Here is a 20,952-nt window from a genome sequence, read left to right on the forward strand (position 1 = left end):
TACTTCTCAACGTTTTATTGGCAGCAAACTTTTGGGCCACGAATTCAACGCACGTCTCTTCTCCTGAATCAAATCATGTGCAAGATCCCGTAAGTGGATCAAATTCTCAGCGTGTCCTAAACCTGGTTTGGCTTATCAATCATCTCTCTCTGATTTGAGAAAACGATGGGAAACACCCTTTTCAAAAAAGGAATGCAAACAAACTTGGTTACGAAAAGCAAACTTCCTGTTGTCTAAACTATAACAATGGTTTAAGTCAAAACAAACTCGGCCTTCCATCGGGGCACAGAACTAGTTAAAAAGGAATCGGCGGTGTTAAAGGATCTGGACTTGGGGCATTACAGCAATAAAAGGTACCAGCAATTGCAAGAATTCAGTTGCAGGTAGAATGAAAAACAAGCTAAGGCTGCAACCTGAAGTAGAAGCCACCTCTCTTTCTCAAAGACTCCCAATCACAAGACTAACTGGGCAGGGAGATGGAGCCCATTTGGCCGATGCTCAAAGATACCGAAGGGGAGCCGTTGGCCTGGTGGAGGTGGCTTGGCTGCTGGGGGTTTTCTGAGACTTGCTGAACAGACTGGCTAGGTGCTGGTTTGGATGCCAGGCGGTCGGGCTCTGCTTCGGTTGAATCTAAAAAGAACAGAGGAAGCCTGTTAGATCATTGACACTACATGCCGTCGAGCTCCTATTGCAGAGGTGGGTTCCTACCAGTTTGCACCAGTTCGGTAGAACCGGTTCGCCAAATCTACCGAACCGGTTAGAAGAGGTTCCACCAGTGGACCCGGAAAGCAGGCCACACCTACAGAAGAGGTTCCAAAAAATTTTGAAACCCACCACTGACACACACACATACACACACTCACACACACACAGACTCATACAGAGAGAGAAAGAAAGGAAGAAAGAAATAAAAAAAGAAAAAAGAAAGAAAAAGTGAGAGATGAAAGAAAAAAAGGAAAAAGGGACAGACAAAAGGAAGGAAGGAAGGAGAGAGAGAGAGAGAGAGAGAGAGAGAAAACACATGGCCAGCAAGCCACTCCTACCAGGTCACATGGTTGGCAAGCCACTCCCACAAAGGAGGCCACACCCACAGAGTAGGTTCGAATTTTTTTTGAAACCCACCACTGAACTATTGCCTCTTATATCACAATTACACGGACACCCATCCAGACATAGATTTTGGCAAAAGACTAGCTGTCAGAAACCCAATTCGAATGGTGCGGGAGTATGAATGGATTTCCAGAAAAATGGCTGATTGCAGGAACCATTTGCGCTTTGGTTTGAGATGCAGTTTCATATCAATGATGGGTTGGGTGTGGATAATTATTGTTCCGCCTTGACTGGGTTACCAGTGTCATATGGTGCTTGGTTGTTTTTAAATGTAAGAGCTTTGGTGAGGCAGTGCCTTGAATGCAATACTGCAGGTCAACTCTGCCCATAGCCAGGAGTTCGAACCTGACAGGCTCAAGGTTGACTCAGCCTTCCATCACTCTGAGGTTGGTAAAATTGTTGGGGGCAAGATGCTGATTCTGCTTAAAGTAAAGGTAAAGGTTCCCCCTGCACATATGTGCTAGTTATTCCCAACTCGAGGGGGCGGGGCTCATCTCCGTTTCAAAGCCGAAGAGCCAGCGCTGTCCAAAGACGTCTCCGTAGTCACATGGCCAGCATAACTCAATGCCGAAGGCACATGGAACACTATTGCCTTCCTACCAAAGGTGGCTCCTATTTTTGTACTTGCATTTTTATGTGCTTTTGAATTGCTAGGTTGGCAGAAGCTGGGACAAGTCACGGGAGCTCACTCCATTAGGCGGCACTAGGGATTCGAACTGCCAAACTGCTGATCTTTCTGATCGACAAGCTCGGCGCCTGAGCCACTTAGAGAGGGCTATAAAGCACTATGAAGCGGTATAGAAGTCTTAGTGCTATGGCTATTGATCTCTCTACTTGCTCCACATTCATTCATTCATTCATTCATTCATTCATTCATTCATTCATTCATTCATTCATTTTATTATATTTATATGCTGCCCTTTTCCCCCGAAGGGGACTCAGGGCGGCTAACAAATCAAATCAGGGAAGGGGGGGTACAGACAAAAAATAAAAAATGAAACATAATAATACATAATTTAAAAACACACAACAGTCATACCATTCGAAACGGGGGCAACAGCTCTTTAGCCCCAGGCCTGTCGGAATAGCCAGGTTTTAACGGCTTTGCGGAAGGCCTGGAGGGTGGTGAGGGTTTGAATCTCCACGGGGAGTTCGTTCCAAAGGGTCGGAGCAGCCACAGAGAAGGCTCTCCTCCGGGTAGTCGCCAGTCGACACTGGCCGGCGGATGGAATTTGGAGGAGGCCTAATCTGTGGGATCTAATCGGTCTAGTGGAGGTGATTGGCAGCAGGTGGTCTCTCAAGTACCCAGGTCCAATACCATGAAGGGCTTTATAAGTGACGACTAGCGCCTTGAAGCGTATCTGGAGACCAATAGGCAGCCAGTGCAGCTCGCGGAGGATAGGTGTTACGTGGGTGAACCGAGGTGCACCCACGATCACTTGCGCGGCTGCATTCTGGACAAGCTGAAGTCTCCGAATGCTCTTCAGGGCTGCCCCATGTAGAGCACGTTGCAGTAGGCTTTCTGAGCAACTACATAAAACATCCACTGGGTATTAGGGACCACACTTCTCACCATCTCAACCTTTGCCGTACTGGTGGGGTGATGGGAGTTGCTTTATGTGCTTAATGCACGTAGCGGCAGCATTAACCTAATGTAAAATAATGAACTTCTGAGCACCTGCAGAAGAAGTCTAACCTTTTTCATCCTTGCTGCCAGGCACCTTACGGCCGTTGTCGGGCTCTTCTTCTTTGAGCCTCTTGCTGGAACACTTTCCTTCTTGGCACTGCTGGGGTTGGCACTGCGGAGACATCTGCCCTGGGAGAAGGATGGGGTCTGGGAAGGAGGGATGAGCTAGAAGGCAGGGGCCGGGGTTCAGCAGAGACAAACCGGGAGGGAGCATGTGCAGATCCATCCCAACGGGGGAGCCTGCTTGGAAGGGCATGGTGACCGAGACATCCATGGGCGAGACACAGAAAGGCATCAGCGGCGGGTGGCCAGGAGCGGAGCCAGAGGGAGCAAGGACTTCAACGCTGGTCTCGGAAATCCAGCCGGTCTCCATGCTTTGGGGCAAGCAGACAGTCTTTTGCATGGAGCCCGAGGTACTGTGGTAAGTTCTCAAGTTTGGGGCGAAATGATAGTGGCTGTAACTGGACGCCGCACCGAGGCTTGGTTTGACGGGCTGGATGCTGGAAACCATGAGAGAGGTGGCTACTTGAGCCCCTCGAGTTGGAGCGACCGAGAACAGCCGGACGTTTTTGTATTGCTGGGGGTGAGGGCTACCATGGAAGAGTGGAAAGAAGAAGGGCCCTGGAACCGGTTCGGGGTGGGCACTGACCGATTCTGGGGGTACGTGGGCTCGCTTCAAGGCTATGTCCCTAGAGGCCTTGAGACCCTGAGGAACATAGGGAGGCAGGAAGTACGAGGGATGTGGCTGGAAAGGGCTGGGAATGGCAGGGTTAGGAATGGCTTCCATAGGGTGGGAGAAGCTCGGGGGCCCCATGAGGGCAGAGATGGTGTTGGCAGGGGGCAGGAGGCCTGAAGGGGAAAGCATGGGGCTAGACTGGGGGGCATTTCTTAACACCATCAAGGCTTCGGCGGCCTCTTTCTGGAGCTGTTGTTCAGAAAGGGGCGAGAAGAAAAAACCTCGGGTGGGCCAGACGGAAAGATGAGCAGAAGAATTGGGCTGAAAGAGAGCAGGACAGACAATTAACCTCACAATCAACAAAGAGACGTCAGCAGGACCCAAATTCTATTTTCAATTCAGGATAACAAGAGTTGGAAGGGGCCTTGGAGGTCTTCCAGTCCAACCTGCTGCTGAAGCAGACTTCCATATCAGGGGTGAAATGCTCCCGGTTTGGACTGGCTCACCCGAACCAGTAGTTCCAACGATCAGCTGTGCAACGATCAGCTGATCATCACACAGCTGATCGTCCGGTAGCATTTTTTTTACTACCGGTTGGGGTGAACCAGTAGCTCTGACAATCAGCTGTGCAACGATCAGCTGTGCTGCGCGATTAGAAATCAAGCTGCAGCACAGCTGCCGGAACTACTGGTTCACCCGAAACGGTAGCTCCGTTGATCAGCTGTGTTGGTACGCATGTGCAAGAAGCTAAGCTGTAGCAGACTTCAGAGCATTTCACCCTTGTCCATACCATTCCGGATAAGTGGCTGTCCAATCTGTTTTTCCAGCCAATGAGGAAACCCTACGAGGGCAGGATAAACATAGCCTCTCCTAACTCATCCTAAGATAACAGAGCCAGATGTTCTGGCAAAATATACAAGGCCCTGGGCTTTTTCTAGCTTTAGTTTCGATCAAGCCCAAGGCTGGCTTAGGAGGTGGCAGGTGATCTGGGTTCTTCTTTTATAGAACTTTCAATTCAAGTGGAATAAAGATGACATGTGGCTTGCTTATGTAAGTACCCGATGCGGAAACACTGTCCCAGAAATTAGTCATTTGACCACCTGCCGGTGACAAAGAGCAAAATTGTTTGTTTTCATTAATCCTTTTATGGATAACTTTTAGGCTGCCTTATCCCCCGGCTAGGCATTCTGTTTTATTCATTTTGCTCAATCCGTGCGTTCTGTAAGTTATTGTACATCATTGCATTGTCTGCAGATTCTTGCAAGGATCTGTGCTGAACAGGAAGCAAACCCGCAGAGAATGCCTGGCTTCCTGCAATGTACTTTAACCCTACAGCCACAGTAACAACTTAATTGCTGTGCCTATGTAAACGGCCATGCCCCGAAACAAATATTCCATATGAATGGCTTAATGGATTGGCCCAGCTCCCAAGATCTGTTAAAATGGGACTAGCTTCCCACAACATGGCAAACCACAAACCAGAGGTGCCTGTGGCTAGCCACAATGATTAAAGCTGCGTCACACGTTGCAATGTGCGTTTTGCCATTTGAGCCTCCTGCAAATGCCTATGCCACAGAGGGCCTGGGTAGTTTAGCTTAACCTTGGATGCTGGCTGAATTCAGCCAGTGGACTATTTGGAAGGAATATGTTTATCTATTCAAAAGTAGCACTTCTCTATGACAATACAGGTAGTCCCCATCTCGCAACCACATTTGAGACCACAACTTCTTGGAAATGAAAAATGATATACTTATGCTTTAATTGAAGAAGTTGAATGATGATATAACCATGCTGTGAAATAATCTAACAATGATACAATGAAAAATTAATATAAGGTCTGGTGATGTAATGTATCATGTTAAGAACGTATTCTAATGATATTTCGCTGCTGATAAACAATTTTAATAAGGGAACAATTGAAAACTGGTATATATATATGCAGTGACGTTTTGTTGAAAAATGAAGGAATAAGTTCTCTGTTTGAAGGTATGAAATACAAGGACAATAATGAACATAAGTATATTTTCTGGAAAAAAATAATACTAATGTTAACTGAATATATATTGTAGAATGAAAATGAGGTTTTTAGTTATACTAGATGAAAAGTTTGAGATGGTAAATATTATTCGAGGATGTGGATGTTAAAACACTTGTAACCAAACGACATGCTGCATGTGATGGTTTTTTTTTTCTTTTTGTGTTTTTTTTTTAAATTTTATTTTATTGTGGTGTCTATTAAATATATAACAGAGAGATACGGTGTGTGTGTGGGGGGGGGGAAACGTAGTTGTGATTGCCACAGGTAGGGGAATAAGAAACGATACTAAATTATAATCTATTAAATGAAACAATGAATGTATAAGAATGAAGCAATGCAGTTGTTAAGTGAGTCACAGCCAATAGATTTTTTTTGCTGCAGTCGTTAAATGAATCTAGCTTCCCCATTGGCGTGGCGTGTGGAAAACAACCACTGGGACTGGGAATGTCGCCAATGACAATCATGCAACCCCAGGATGCTGCAACTGCAATAAATACATGGGGGTTGCCATGTGCCTGAATCTGTCATGTGACCATGGGACACTGAGATGGTCATAACAATGAGGGACCGGTTGTAAGTCCCTTTTTATCCAGCGGTTGCAAGTTGAGGATTACTTGCATCCCACTCCTAAAGGTAAAGGTTCCCCTCACACATCTGTGCAAGTCGTTCCTGACTCTAGGGGGCTGTGCTCATCTCTGTTTCAAAGCTGAAGAGCCAGCGCTGTCCGAAGACGTCTCCGTGGTCATGTGGCCAGCATGACTAAACATCGAAGGCTCACAGAATGCTGTTCCCTTCCCACCAAAGGGGGTCCCTATTTATCTACTTGCATTTTTATATGCTTTCGAACTGCTAGGTTGGCAGAATCTGGGACAAGTAACGGGAGCTCACTCAGTTAGGCGGTACTAGGGATTCGAACAGCCGAACTGCCGACCTTCTGATCGACAAGCTCAGCGTCTTAGCCACTGAGCCACTGCGTCCCACTCCTATCAGCCACTAACTGGAAATGGCGAGATCAAGAGGCCCAACCAAATGAATCTGTTTATGAGCCTGTCCCCTTATGAGACCCACAGATGAAATAATTCCGTGCGTCTCTTTCACCGTTTCATCGCAACTTCCCTCCGGTTGGTTCCTTCTGAGGAGAGGAAACAGAATAACTCCAGTTCATGGGTAAACACGGATAAAATAAAATACCTGACCTCCCAGAGACGGGGCCTTGGAACGTCGGCTCAAATCCATGTTGCCACTGATGGGGTTCAGGGCCATGCGGCTGGAAAAAAGAGAAAGTGAGAGAGAAAGTGGTCTGTTTGTAACATTCTTTGGTGGCAGCTGGTCTCCCACTTGCCTTCTGTCCTTACTAAAACACAAAGTGTTGAGGGGGAAGAGACTACTACAGCTGTCATTCTTCCAAGTTCTCCTTACATATACACCCACAGCTTGCTGTTTGGAGTAAATGTTTGTCAGTATAGACATCTGTCCCTGTACTCAGATCAGAAAATAAAAGATACCACATCAGAAAATACAAGATACTGACTTTAAGTTGGCTATTTTGTTCACTGAAGTATTTTTTCCTCCCAGGACATGGGGTTTAGCCTTAGACAGATCTTAAAGACTGTTGGCAAAATCATTATTCCAACAGTTTTGTTTTCTGTTTATCCAATGAATCCATTCTGTCTCTTGTATCTGGTTCATGATTTTGACTGCATGCTCCCACTACATTCTTCTAGTGGAAGAGTTCCAGCCAACTAGAACCAACTAGTTCCAACTAGCTAACTAGTTTGAGCATTTTCTTTACCAACATAACTTGGTACTTTAAAAAGTGTTAATTTTCTCTGCATTATTTCACACATTTCTATAATAAAACCTAGCTTGTTTTTAATGTGTGTTTATTTGTATCTAGGCTCTAGTGTAGCCCCTATAATTATATTGTTTCACCTGGTTCACATGGAATGAAGAATCAGGGTTGGGTATTGTTTTAAATAATTCTGCCAGAATTTCTTTTTATCACTCTTTTCATTAAAAAACCTTCTTTCTCAAAACTGCAGGAATCCAGTATTTAAAACTTCCCATAGTTCACCCAACTGGCATAGCTTAAATGGCTTCTTGTAAATATATTCCTATAAACCAATTCACTTCATTTCTCCCTCAAGATAATCTTGACTCCTGTTGAGTTTTATTGTTAATTTATTTAGAACGTTTTCATGGCTGCCCAACTCAAACGCAACTCTGGGTGGCATGCAAAAAAATAATTAAACTAAAACACAGAAGAAAAATAACACGCCCCATTAAAGGCAAACGAAAACAATTAAATGGCAATCAGGACGAAACAATCGGCTAATAAATAAACCGCCACTATTAAATCGCAATCAGGATTAAAAAACTCCAACTGGGAGCTCTACTCGTCCTGACCCAAGTGCCAGGAAAAAAGCCAGGCCTGAAATGCCTTTCCAGAAAGCCTGCAAGGTCAGGATTCAGGGCCCATCTTTCATCCCGTGGATTTAGGGCTCAATCCAGCTTGATATTTGCGAAGGTACTTTTCAGCTTTCCAATCTTGTTCACAGTCTTGGGATTCCCTGATGGATTTCCTCCCGTCCAAATAATAATCAGATTGGACTCTGCTTGGCATTTCTGAAAACACCCAGGATCAGCCTCTGAAGTGTCTGCCCAATTTTCTCTGCACGGAAATGCTGAAAAAGACCACTGTGGCGGGTTCCAATCTGAATCGGTCACTGGGACCAGAGGTTGATTCTTCTGAGCTTTCGGACTCGTGCTGGAGCCTATCCTCAGGGATCTTCTCTCTCTACAAAAGGTGTCACTTTGGGGAGAAAGAGACTGGCCGCGAGATGAATAGTTGTCTGCCACATGCATTCATCTCCACCCCCGGCCTTCTATCCCCAGAGTTAGGGTGGGGCTTCGCTAGCAGCGGTGGCTCTTCCGTCCCAAGGACCGGCCCATGGATTTCCACTGCTCTCCTCTCCTCTGCCTTCTGCGCATCCATGTGTCAGGCACTGGACCCATCTGTTCCTCCTCTTCCTCATCAGTCATCTCCAGACCTGGGGGGGTGTTGACTCTCCATCTGAGGGCTGACCGCCATCTGAGGCTCTGCCTGCCTCTCTCTCTCTCCCTGACAGCTCCATTCCCTTTTCCCTCTCGGAGATCTCAGGTTGCCTCAATGCTGACCCTGACTCCCACGCCTCCTTCCTCCTCCTCTTATTTGACTACTGGAGGGGCCAGCGGCCTAAAGGCCACAATGGTTTTCAGGACAAGTCCAAAAGCTTGGAAGAATAAACTTCTGGTCCCAATGACCAACTTGCATTGGATCTTGCAACAGTTATCCTGGACAGTCCCAAAGGTTCTTTTTCAAGAGGCAACCTGTTTTTTTCTTTGAAGACGTTTTCCTTCTCATACAAGAGATTTCTTCAGCTCTAACTTTAGCTCTGACTGAAGAAGTTTCTTGAATGAGAAGCCAACGTCTTCAAAGAAAAAGCCGGAAGTCCAAGTTGCCTTTTGAAAAAGCACCTTTGGGACAACCATGACCTGGATGGCTGAAAATCTCCCTAGGCATTTCTCCTGCGACAGGTATATTTTGCTTTCCTTCACAAGCCCAGTCTACCTGGATAGGTCAGCAGGTGGAGGTAAGCACCAGGGGACACCAGGCACCGGATGAAACATTTGCCCTGGAGCAGGCAGGTAACTCTCTGGTGTGTATAAAGCTTCATTTCCATGGCAACCTGCAGGGGAAAAAAGAAAGACAACTTTCTTTGGCTGTGGCTGTTGCCAAGCCTGAGTAGGAAAGCCAATAAGAGGCTTGCCGTATAAAAATATTGTAAGCTTTTTATTATGTGATTTATAAACATGATTATATATTGTATATGCAGCCCAAGATAATTCTTCTTCATTCCATACAGCCCAGGCAAGCCAAAAGGTTGGGACCAGGGGTGAAATTCAACAGGTTCTGACCGGATCTGGAGAACCGGTAGCAGAAATTTTGAGTAGTTCGGAGAACCAGCAAATACCACCTCTGGCTGGCCTCTGCAGTGGAGAGGGAATGGGGATTTTACAGTATCCTTCCCCCAGGAGTGGGGAGGCGATGGAGATTTTGCAGTATCCTTCCCCTGCAGTGGAGAGGGAATGGAGATTTTGCAGTATCCTTCCCCTGTCATGCCCACCAAGAACCGGTAGTAAAAAATTTTTGAATGTCACCACTGGTTGGGACACTCATGTTAGCTTCATGACTAAAATAACAGGTTACCTACCTTCCATACACGGAAGATTGAAGGAATGCTCCGGAGGCAGGAAAGGGGAGAAAGAGCTTGGGGGCATTGCAAGGGGAGGTGGGAACCAAGAAGGAGGGCCATGATGTCCTCCCAGGCCCCACGGCAGCTCGGTGACTTTTGAACAAGGAGACAGAGGTAACCAGGAATTTTCCTGAAGGACAATGTATAACATAATTTAGTAGAAGAAACATACTGTAAATACTACACTGCTAAATATCTTACACGTTATTCTGTGGTGTCAATGAATTTCTCCTCCCCACCCCAGGGTCTAATTTATTTGCAGGAAATGATGTAATTTTTAAAAATAATTCTTTATGTTTGTTTGTTTTTTAATTTTAGGGAAGCTTACTTAGAGCCAAAAAGCATGTTAATGAGTTATCCTTGGAAAATCACTATTGTATGTAGACTATTCATTACAGAGGTATTTGTCTTAGGCTCTTAGGAACACAGAAAGAAAGCATTGCCAATTAGGAAATCCTGTTTTCGTTTGTCAGAACTAATGGCTGCATGGTGATTGCTGATAAAATATTGAAAGTAAATTTTTTCCCTACAAGGTGGCGCAGTGGTTAGGGTGCAGCACTGCAGGCCACTTCAGCTGACTGTTATCTGCAGTTCAGCGGTTCTAATCTCACCGGCTCAGGGTTGACTCAGCCTTCCATCCTTCCGAGGTGGGTGAAATGAGGAACCAGACTGTGGGGGCGATATGCTGACTCTGTAAACCGCTTAGAGAGGGCTGAAAGCCCTATGAAGCGGTATATAAGTCTAACTGCTATTGCTATGGCTAAAATACAAAAATAGGCATTTCTTGTTTATGTATTTATGTAACCAATTTCGTTGCATTTATTTCGTACAATGACAAAGACTCTACAATACTATGTATGTTTGAACAATATAATGAGGATTATAAAAATAATAAAAATAATAGAAAGATTAGAAGTTCACAGATGTTAGGCATTTTTTAAAATGCACGTTTAAATAATATGACAATTAAATTGGTTCATATATAATAGAGAAATGTTTAGATTGAACAAGACATATAGAGATGAAGATAGAGACAAAGATGAGAAGTTAGGCATTTTTTGTTTATGTATGTTTGAACAATATAATGAGGATTACCTAAATTTGATAAATGTGATAGAGATTACTAATACTGTTATTGTGAATTGGAAGAATATGAAAAAGGGGATAAGAATTCAAGCACAAAAGAGGAGAAGAGATGACGTTAGGCATTCTCCTTTTATGTATGTTTAAATAATATAACGAGGATTATATAAATTAGATAAATGCGATAGAGATTATTAACGATGTTAGCATGAATTGGATCAATATGAATGATACGTAATCAAATTTGTTCATATATAATAGAGAAATGTTTAGATGAAGACAGAGAAAAAGATGAGGAGTTAGGCAATTATGTTAATTTATGTTTGAACAATATAATGATTACTTAAATCTGATAAATATGAGAGAGATGACTAATAATGTTATTGCAAATTGGATTAACATGAATGATGCCCAGAACCAACTCTGTTCACACACAATATGGATATATAATGTATTTCCTACAAATATGAAGTTTCCACGTAAAAATCCTCAACTTACGACCACAATTGAGGCCAATGTTTCTGTTATTAAGAGAGTCATTTGTCAGGTGAATTTTGCCTCATTTTATGACTTTTCTTACCACAGTTGTTAAGTGAATCACTGCAGTTGTTAAGTTAGTAACGAGGCTGTTAAATGGACCTGACTTCCCCATTGATTTTGACTGTCCGGTCACAAAAAGGGATCACATGACCCCTGAGACACTGCGTCAACCGAGGTGGTGCAGTGGTTAAATGCAGCACTGCAGGCTACTTCAGCTGACTGCAGTTCTGCAGTTCGGCTGTTCAAATCTCATCGGCTCAGGGTTGACTCAGCCTTCCATCCCGGATTGTTGTTGGGGTCAATATGCTGACTCTGTAAACCGCTTAGAGAGGGCTGAAAGCCCTATGAAGCGGTATATAAGTCTAACTGCTATTGCTATTGCTATAAATATGAGCCAGTGGTCAAGTGTCTGAAGTTTGATCATGTCACTATGGGGATGCTGCAACAGTGGTTAAGTGTGAAAAACGGTCATAAGTCACTTTTTTCAGTGACGTTGTAATCTCAAACAGTCACTAATGATCTGTTGTTGAGGATTATCTGTACTATACTGGTCATAGAATAAATAGCGTTCCTTTTTTTTTGTTTCCTTTTTTGTGGATTTGTGAACTTTTTAAAAGGAATCTTATTTGGGGGGAAGTATGAGAGGTGAGGCTGAGCTACGTGGAATCTGCTGTTAAAATGACTTCATCAATAAGGACTCCTTTTCTCACCTTTCTTGCAGTTCTCCGCCTTTGTCTTCGCAGGAGCCCTGGTGTTCCCCGGAGTCCATCTTCAGACTCGTTCAACGGTTCTTCGTTTTCTTTCTTGTCTAGCCAGCCAAAGGGGAGAAGGGGTCCAGGGTGAGTTATTGTTGGGCCAATGGTCAAGATTGCCAGGCTGAACCACACCAAGGTCCTCAGTAGTGATGCGTCACATCTTCTTAGATCAGTGTTTCTCTGTCTCAGTCACTCTTAAGATATGTGGACTTCTACTCCCAGAATTCCCCAGCCGGGGGAATTCTGGGAGTTGAAGTCCACACATCTTAAAGTGGCTGAGACCAAGAAACACTTGTTCTAATATCTAGATCAGGGGTGTCAAACTCGATTTCATTGAGGGCTGCATCAGGGTTGTTTGACCTCAAGGGGGCAGGATGGGTGTGGTCAGGATGGGTGTGGTCAGGATGGGTGTGGCCAGCTAGACGTCACTTATGCTGGGGGTGCCTGTGGCAGCCCAGTGAAAAGAGACTCCCAAGCTCTGTTTTCTGCTATGACGGCTTCCTGCAACCCTCTGCCAGTGAAAATTGGCAGAGGCACTGCTGGCCGGCTGGTCCTTCACTGTTTCCAGGGCAGCCCTGCAGGCCAGATCTAAGCACTTCATAGACTGGATCCTGCCCCCTGGTCTTGTGTTTGACACCCCTGATCTAGATCATCTACTCATTGCTAAGCCATTGCAACCTTTTTTTTTTGGGGGGGGGGGTATCCTATCATGCTAGAAATGGTTTTACCTGTCCCTCCCCTGCATGGTTTAATCGCTTTCAGCGGTTTGGCCAAGGGGAGGAAGTTTGTTGGCCCACTGTCCTGAAGCTGTAGCAAACCACTGGGAAATTGCCGTTTCAGCTCCAGCTCCTGTTGTCTACGAAGAGCCACTTGGGCGGCCATGACCCGGCGTCTTTGCCTAGAGAAAACCCAATAGATAGACAGACAGACAGATAGATACAATACAATACAATAGCTGAGTTGGAAGGGACCTTGGAGGTCTTCTAGTCCAACCCCCTGCCTAGGCAGGAAGCCCTATACCGTTCCAGACAAATGGCTATCCAACATATTTTTAAAGACTTCCAGTGTTGGGGCATTCACAACTTCTGGAGACAACTTCTGTTCCACTGATTAATTGTTCTCACTGTCAGGAAATTTCTCCTCAGTTCTAAGTTGCTTCTCTCCTTGATTAGTTCCCACCCACTGCTTCTTGTCCTGCCCTCAGGTGCTTTGGAGAATAGTTTGACTCCCTCTTCTTTGTGGCAAACCCGGAGATATTGGAACACTGCTATCATGTCTCCCCTAGTCCTTCTTTCTATTAAACTAGACATACCCAGTTCCTGCAACCGTTTCTCATATGTTTTAGTCTCCAGTGCCCTAATAATCTTTGTTGCTCTTCTCTGCACTCTTTCTAGAGTCTCCACATCTTTTCTACATCGTGGCGACCAAAACTGAATACAATATTCCAAGTGTGGCCTTACCAAGGCTTTATAAAGTGGTATTTTATAAAGTGGTATTTTATAAAGATAGCTAGAGATAGAGATAAATAGATAGATATAGCTATATTACACTCAAATAACAGAAGAAGTAAAGAGAAACCATCACAAAGCATTGTTTGCACTATTATTCTAATAATCCTTCCCCGTTGACTGCACAAGAATGGCCTGATTGTCTCCAAGCTCAATCAAGCAGTTCAATTGGACTTTATTGCCTCGATTTATAATTAACTTCAATGCTTAGAGAACAGGATTGATTGTAAATCGGGTACTAAGTACATTTCTGTACTTCCACAATTTCACTTCCCTCTCATGTTTGGCTGTCAATTAACCCAATGGGGCTACAGAGGCTTGTAACCTAGGAGTAGCTTCATGGATCTGCTTTGGGCTCTACAAGGGATGTGTAATTAACACAGGTAGTTCTCGACTTACAGCCATTCATTTAGAGCCCATTTGAAGTTACATTGATCCTGAAAACAGTGATGGATGACTGACACGACCGTTGCAGCATCCCCAGGGTCACATGATCAAAATTTGAACCCTTGGCAACCGGCTCGTATTTATGATGGCTGCAACTTTTCCCGGGATCACGTGATCGCCTTTTGCAACTTTCTGACAAGTAAAGTCAACAGAGAAGCCCAATTCCCTTAACAACCATGGCGTGATTCACTTTACAACTGTGGCGAGGAAAGTCGTAAAATGGGGCCGAACTCACTTAGCAACTGACATGGTGGGCTCAATTGGGGCTGTAAGTCGAGGACTACCTGCAATGTCCCCTCATGTTGTTCAAATGATGGCTCAGTTGTTAGAATGCAGTAATGCAGGCAAATTCTGCCCATTGCCAGCAGTTTGAACCTGTCAAGATTGTGATTTAGCCTTTCATTCTTCCCAGGTCGGTAAAATGAGGACCCAGGTTGTTGGGGGCAATATGCTGACTCTGTAAACCGCTCAGAGCATGCTGTAAAACACTGTGAAGCAGTATATAAATCTATATGCTACTGCTATCTTCCCTTGGCAAAAGCAAACAGCACTTGTAATTTAACACAATCTAGAGGGCCATCTTGTGTCTATCCCTGCTTTAAAAAATGCTTTTAAGATGCTAGCCTATTATATTTGGTTTTTTTTTTCTTTTTAAAAAAGGAGGAAGATATATGTTAAAATTAAATATATATATTGAAAAAGAATTATAAATACCATCAACATAAAATGGAGCTTGCTAAGAGCTGAAATATACCAAATAAATGAGAGAAAGAATGCGAAGTAGAGGAGAGAGGTAAGGGAAGAAGAGAGGGATAGGAGAGAGAGCAGGGGGGAGAGTAGTAGAGAAAGAAGGAGTGGAAAGGGGAGAGAGAAGAAGGAGAGAGGAAGGGGAAGTAGAGAAGAGAAGGACGACAGAGGGAAGAAAGGAGGTAGGGAGGATAAGGAGAGAAGGAGAAGAAAGTGATGGATAGGGTATAAATATGTTGAATGCAGAGCAGAAGAGCCAATAATTGTTTTTGGGAATTGATAGTAAGACAAATTGATGTAAACATTTAACAATATAATATGATGCTGGCTATGTAATAGTTTGCATGTGGTTATTTGTTATGAAAATGAAAAAATAAAAAACTTTATATATATAAAAAAAGATGCTAGCCTATAGTCATGTGTCTCCCATTAAAACTGTACACTTCCAAGGCTGTTTTTCATTTTCAGAGCAAGTTACTGGTCGAGAAGCTGTTAAATTCAACCAGAACCCACTGTTATTTGGAAAGAAAAGCAGTCATTCTCCTCCTGAACATGTCTCCAAGCTACCAAATCCCTGCAAAGAGCAATTCAGTTTTTATTTACGCTTCCCACTTAGGCCCATCCGACGATGCCATCAGCCGCAGCGCATCTCCCAAGAACAGCAAAGCCCGGCATTTCATGTACACCATGTTCCCCCCTCGTAGCTTACAGAATAAGGGCGCATTTGTCGCACTGGCAGTCCATGAACTGGCAACAGTTCTTGTGGCCTTTCAATGGCACCCTGAGGCCATGATTGCGGCAGCGGGCGCAGGTTGGAGAGCGCGCCGTGGTGGGAAGAAGGTAGTCATCTTGCGTGGCACCGTTCTCCACGGAGGAGTCTGAAAGGCTGCTCTGAACATTTGAGGCGCCGGCAGCATCCAGATCCTCATTGTCCCCCATAATGTGTGAACCTGAAAGAGAGAGAGGAAATAAACACACAGGGCCTTGCTCAGTCAGAGTGGATCCAAACACAGAGTTAATCGGCTATGATTTAGGAAATAGCATGTACAGGAAAATAAATGAGAGCATTTTTTAAAGTGAGAATTTTGCAGAAAATTCTTTTCTAAATAAGCGAAATGTTGGCTTGAAGCCATAAAGATAACAATGGAGGTCAGGAATGACACTAGAATCTCTTCTGCAAAAAAGGGGGATATTTATGGGAAAGCCTGGCCTGTTGATTGCCAGCATGAATTGCTTGGGGATGTTTCCTATTTGCAAGATTCATGGACACCCCAAGAGTTGTTTTTGATATGACGGAAATGATCGTGCTGGAATTGGACGAGTCCATCAAAGTTAGGGGCAGCTATAATCAATGAAATCAAATGAAATAAACAAACTCCCGGGACAATAAAAGTTTGACAAAGGGTGCAGACTGGACCCCAGCTGGCAATCTTAAGCATGTGGCATCTTCTAAAAGGACCTCAGGTCGTTCAGATTGCAATCACGGCTTGACCTAAGCCACAGTTTGTTTAATCCTGGATTGTTGGCTGGCTGGCTTCCCCTATCCTGAAGCGTTAATAAACCATGGTTTGCAAAGGCTGCAGGTCTCACGGGAGATCAAAACCAGAGACACCCCCCCCCAAAGGCTTCACACAGTTTCACACCATGGGAAGAGCCCCAGGTGGGAATCAGGATCCCACAATAAGCAAGGATGCAACTGCACCCCAAGGTGCCCAGGTACCCCCAAATTTTTGGCTAGGAAAAAATAGATTTGCAGGGTGTTTTTTTTTTTTAAGGCAACCGTCTTTTTTTTAAAAAAAGGGATTCTTTTAAACTTTTCAATCAGGAGGAAGAGGAGGAGGAGGAGGAAGAAGAGATTTAAACGGATCGACCTCAACCTGGATAGTTGTGTGAGGCAACCCAATCGATCTCTCTGATGGAAGTCACTCCCCGGGACTAGGCAGTAAGGTGCCACTCAAATAGTGCATCATAAGGGGTTATTCAGGCGGGGAGCGCCGAGACAAGAGCGCTTTAATTATTTACCCAAGAATTAAATCTGCATTCCTGAAACCTCTCTACCCCCCCACTGCCCCCCCCTTAAAACGGTCCCTTGCAACAGCTCGCCGCCAAGCGGCCAATCGCAGCTTTCCTAGCGGCCTCCCCTGGCGAGGCGAGCCAATCAACGGCGGCCTGTGATTTTCCCTCCACCCCAGCGCCCAATCAGAATCCTCCTGATTTGCCTTGTTTTTTGATCGGGCACTTAAACTGTCGCTTTTTCAAGGCCGGGGAATACAAAAAGCCAATAGAGAGGGGCTCGCGCCGCGGCGGCGGGGGGGGGGGGGAGAGGAGAGGGGCCGCCCAGATATTTGGGAAAGAGGGAGAGAGAGAGAGAGATAAACAGTTGGGCCGAACCATTGCAACATCATAGGGGGGAAGGAGCGTCAAAGAGAATCCAAAGAGGGGGGTATCACCTCTTTTATATAAGGCAATAAAAAGTTTTCTTAGAAGCATAATTCTATCTATCTATCTATCTATCTATCTATCTATCTATCTATCTATCTATCTATCTATCTATCTATCTATCTATCTATCTATCTATCTATCTATCTATATCATCTATCTATCTATCTATCTATCTATCTATCTATCTATCTACCTATCTATCTATCTATCCATCCATCCATCCATCCATCCATCCATCCATCCCACCCATCCCACCCACCCACCCACCCATCCATCCATCCATCCATCCATCCATCCATCCATCTATCTATCTATCTATCTATCTATCATCTATCTCATCTATCTCATCTATCTATCCATCCATCCATCCATCCATCCATCCATCCATCCATCCATCCATCCATCCATCCATTAATCCATCTAAAGCAGACGTAAAGTGAGATTTGGACATTAAGTGTGAAACCTACTGGGTCAGGCTGGACAGCCTCTTAGAGCCCTTTACTTATATATTAAAGCCACATAGGCAGAATTGCAGCTTGCAAAAGAACAGGAAGCCAGTGCCTAACCACAAGATGTCAGAAGTCCAAGGTTCAATTAAAGTTCGTTAACGACGCGTACTCCATAAACAAAAGGAGAAGTAAGTCCCCATCTCATAAGGTTTTCTCCTCAAGGTAACCACTAAGAAATGCGTGAAGTATTTCCGTGTTGCAATGCTTTTGGGAATGTATAAGAATGCGTGCTTCGATAATGAAGGTTGTTCAAAACTTGCAATGCTAGCCATGGGCTAGCTTTCTGAACCTGGCTGCCAGATAAACTTTTCCTGTATCCTGAGAAGTCTAAGCCTGTCATTTTCTGCAACACATCCATCCATCCATCATCTATCTCTCATCTATCTATCCATCTCTCATCTCTCTATCATGCCTAACATAGGCTATAATATATAAAGGAGCTACACACACATGCATGCATGTGCGCACGTGCACACACACACATACACACTGCTCCTTTATATATTATAGCCTGTATTATGCATGATACTATGTATGATGTGTGTTTTGCACAAACAATGCCACTGTGTTGCAGAAAATGACAGGCTTTAGACTTCTCAGGATACAGGAAAAGTTTATTTGGCAACCAGGTTCAGAAAGTTAGCGAAATAGCTAGCATTGCAAATTCTGAACAACCTTCATCATCAAAGCACACGTTCTTATACATTCTCAAAGGCAGCGTAACACAGAAACACTTAATTCATTTCTTAGTGGTTTCCTTGAGGAGAAAACCTTATAAGGAGATGGAGGTCTTACTTCTCCTTTTGTCATAGGTACTGAGTAGGCGTCTCTAAGCGAACTTTAGCTGACCCTTGTGGTCTTGTAAGACTATTGAACTCTGGGGTTAGGCCCTTGCTTCCTGTTCTTTTGCAAGCTGCAACTCTGCCTATGTGGCTTTTTAATATAGAAGTAAAGGCGCCCCAAGAGGCTGTCCAGCCTGACCCAGTAGGTTTCACACTTAATGTCCAAATCTCACTTTATGTCCTACTTTAACTGAATTCTAAACACAGTGGGTTTAGATACACGCAATTAAGTAATCCAGGTTGTAATTAATCAAGAATGGCGTATTGGAAAAATGCAGGTTACGCTAGAGCTGCCATATGTATATAAACTTTTGGAAGTGTTTCTCAAGTTTGGCAAACCTTTTAGATGGGTGGACTTCAACTCCCAGAATTCTCCAGGCAGCATTCTGGGTTGGGAATTCTGGGAGTTAAAGTCCACCTCTCTTAAAATTAACGTTGAGGGACCCTAGAAAACCTTGATGGTACCCCAAGTTGGGCAGGGAACTAATAACTTGATCTTTGCATTTACCTTGCCTACTCAAAAATTTATTAAGGGGGGGGGGTCAGTTTTGGGCTCAATTGTCATAATTCGAGAACTGCTATCTGTAATGAATTCAGCTATTAGTTGTTTTCGTTGCAAAAAAGCCATTTTTGACTCCCAAGAATGAGGTTGGTTGATAGCTGTAACATATAGTATGTCTTCTTTCCTCTTTTGTTATTTTGTGCATTTAAAAGTTTAACTGAGTCCATTTAAGCTCACGCCTATTGCTTCGGTGACTCCATCCAGTCACCTCATTCTCTGTCGCCACCTCATTCTCTGTTCCCAGGAGCAAGCGTCTTTTACCTTTTTGGCTGCAGTCCCCATCTGCGGTGATCTTGGAGCCCAAGAAAATAAAATTGGTTGGGTTTGGATTGGGTTTGCCCCAAAAGCTCTTTTTGCTAGAATATAAATAAGAAATAGAACATGCTCAGATAATCTCGCTGCAGAGCTCCCAAGAGAGTTATGTTTTCTGTTGCTGCTATGAATCAACCTGGTTCCTTTCAGCTGAGCTGGGAAACCTCTAGACTACTGAGTCACCAGTATGCAGGCATTCATTTCCCGAGCGGGAGGCATTTGTGGGTATTTATATTACCCTACTCCTGACATCACCCCAACTGCCAATTGCAGTTGGAGGCACGACTGGCCATGTTTAACACCTTGTGAATCCCCTCCCTCCAACCCTCCCAGCAGCTTACTTCAGCTGACTGCAGTTCTGCAGTTCGGCTGTTCAAATCTCACCGGCTCAGGGTTGACTCAGCCTTCCATCCTTCCGAGGTGGGTAAAATGAGGACCCGGATTGTTGTTGGGGGCAATATGCTGACTCTGTAAACCGCTTAGAGAGGGCTTTCATAACTCCTCTATGAAGCAGTATATAAGTCTAACTGCTATTGCTATTGCTAGCTTCAAGTTGTGCATGAAAAAAAAACTATATTTACTTACTTACTTTACTCTATTGTCATTGTACGTATATGCACTGTTTACAGATACAACGAAATTCACATAACACCCAGAGACCAGGCCCAACACAGACAACAATCCCCAAATACACTCCCACCCACCAAAAAAATCCCGGCCCCTAAACCACCCAAACATTCACATAACAGATCAAGTAGTGCTGTCCAATAGCTCGCTGATGGTGGCCCTTTAGTTCATTGTTGAGTGCAATTATAGCTCTGGGATAAAAGCTATACAGAAGACGTGTGGTCCAAGTTTTTTTTTAAAATATATTTTTATTCTTTTTAAACAAAACAACACATACAAAACAAAGCAAGAGAAGAACAAAGAACAACTTTCCTCCATTTCATCAGGCATGTCGTTTGGTTACAAGTTTTTGTGCATCAATTCTTAAGCTTAGGATTAATATCACTGGTTTACATTAAACATAACTGGATATTTTGCTGTCATTGAGCATTATGTGTTCAGATTACCATTAATATTCTTTCATTTGTAACAATCCTTGTTTGGTTAAATTCATAATTATCTATCAAATAACAATGAATCTTTAAAGTATTATAGTATCACCTATCTCTAAGGAGTAAAAGCGAATATTAAAACAAAGAATTTCCATTCGTTTATAATATACATTCATATTTTCAATTGACCATAATGTCACCAATCATCCAGAGTTCCAAGAATAATTTTCCATTATTAATTATTAATCCATATAGTGGGGTAAGTATTTCAATTCATATATATCTCAATTGTTCATTACATCATCATTAATCCGTTTAACATACCAAGGTCTTTCTAATAT

The 20,952-nt window shown here is 43.8% G+C and overlaps 1 protein-coding gene across 1 annotated transcript; it reads right to left on the minus strand.

The window, feature by feature from the left end:
- Positions 1 to 15,825, minus strand: DMRTC2 (DMRT like family C2). Its single transcript, XM_087727003.1, has 8 exons — positions 15,596 to 15,825; positions 12,913 to 13,082; positions 12,140 to 12,237; positions 9,765 to 9,936; positions 9,122 to 9,239; positions 6,703 to 6,778; positions 2,807 to 3,794; positions 1 to 630 (listed from the first exon to the last, which is right to left on the minus strand). Exons 1-8 carry the CDS (start codon positions 15,823 to 15,825, stop codon positions 461 to 463), a joined length of 2,022 nt encoding a protein of 673 aa, XP_087583129.1. The 3' UTR covers positions 1 to 460.
- Between the last annotated feature and the right edge of the window lie 5,127 nt (positions 15,826 to 20,952).

Source organism: Thamnophis sirtalis, unplaced genomic scaffold (assembly GCF_051295495.1).
Source record: "Thamnophis sirtalis isolate CommonGarterSnake01/CBP01778 unplaced genomic scaffold, rThaSir2_p1.2 scaffold_13, whole genome shotgun sequence".
NCBI lineage: Eukaryota > Metazoa > Chordata > Lepidosauria > Squamata > Natricidae > Thamnophis > Thamnophis sirtalis.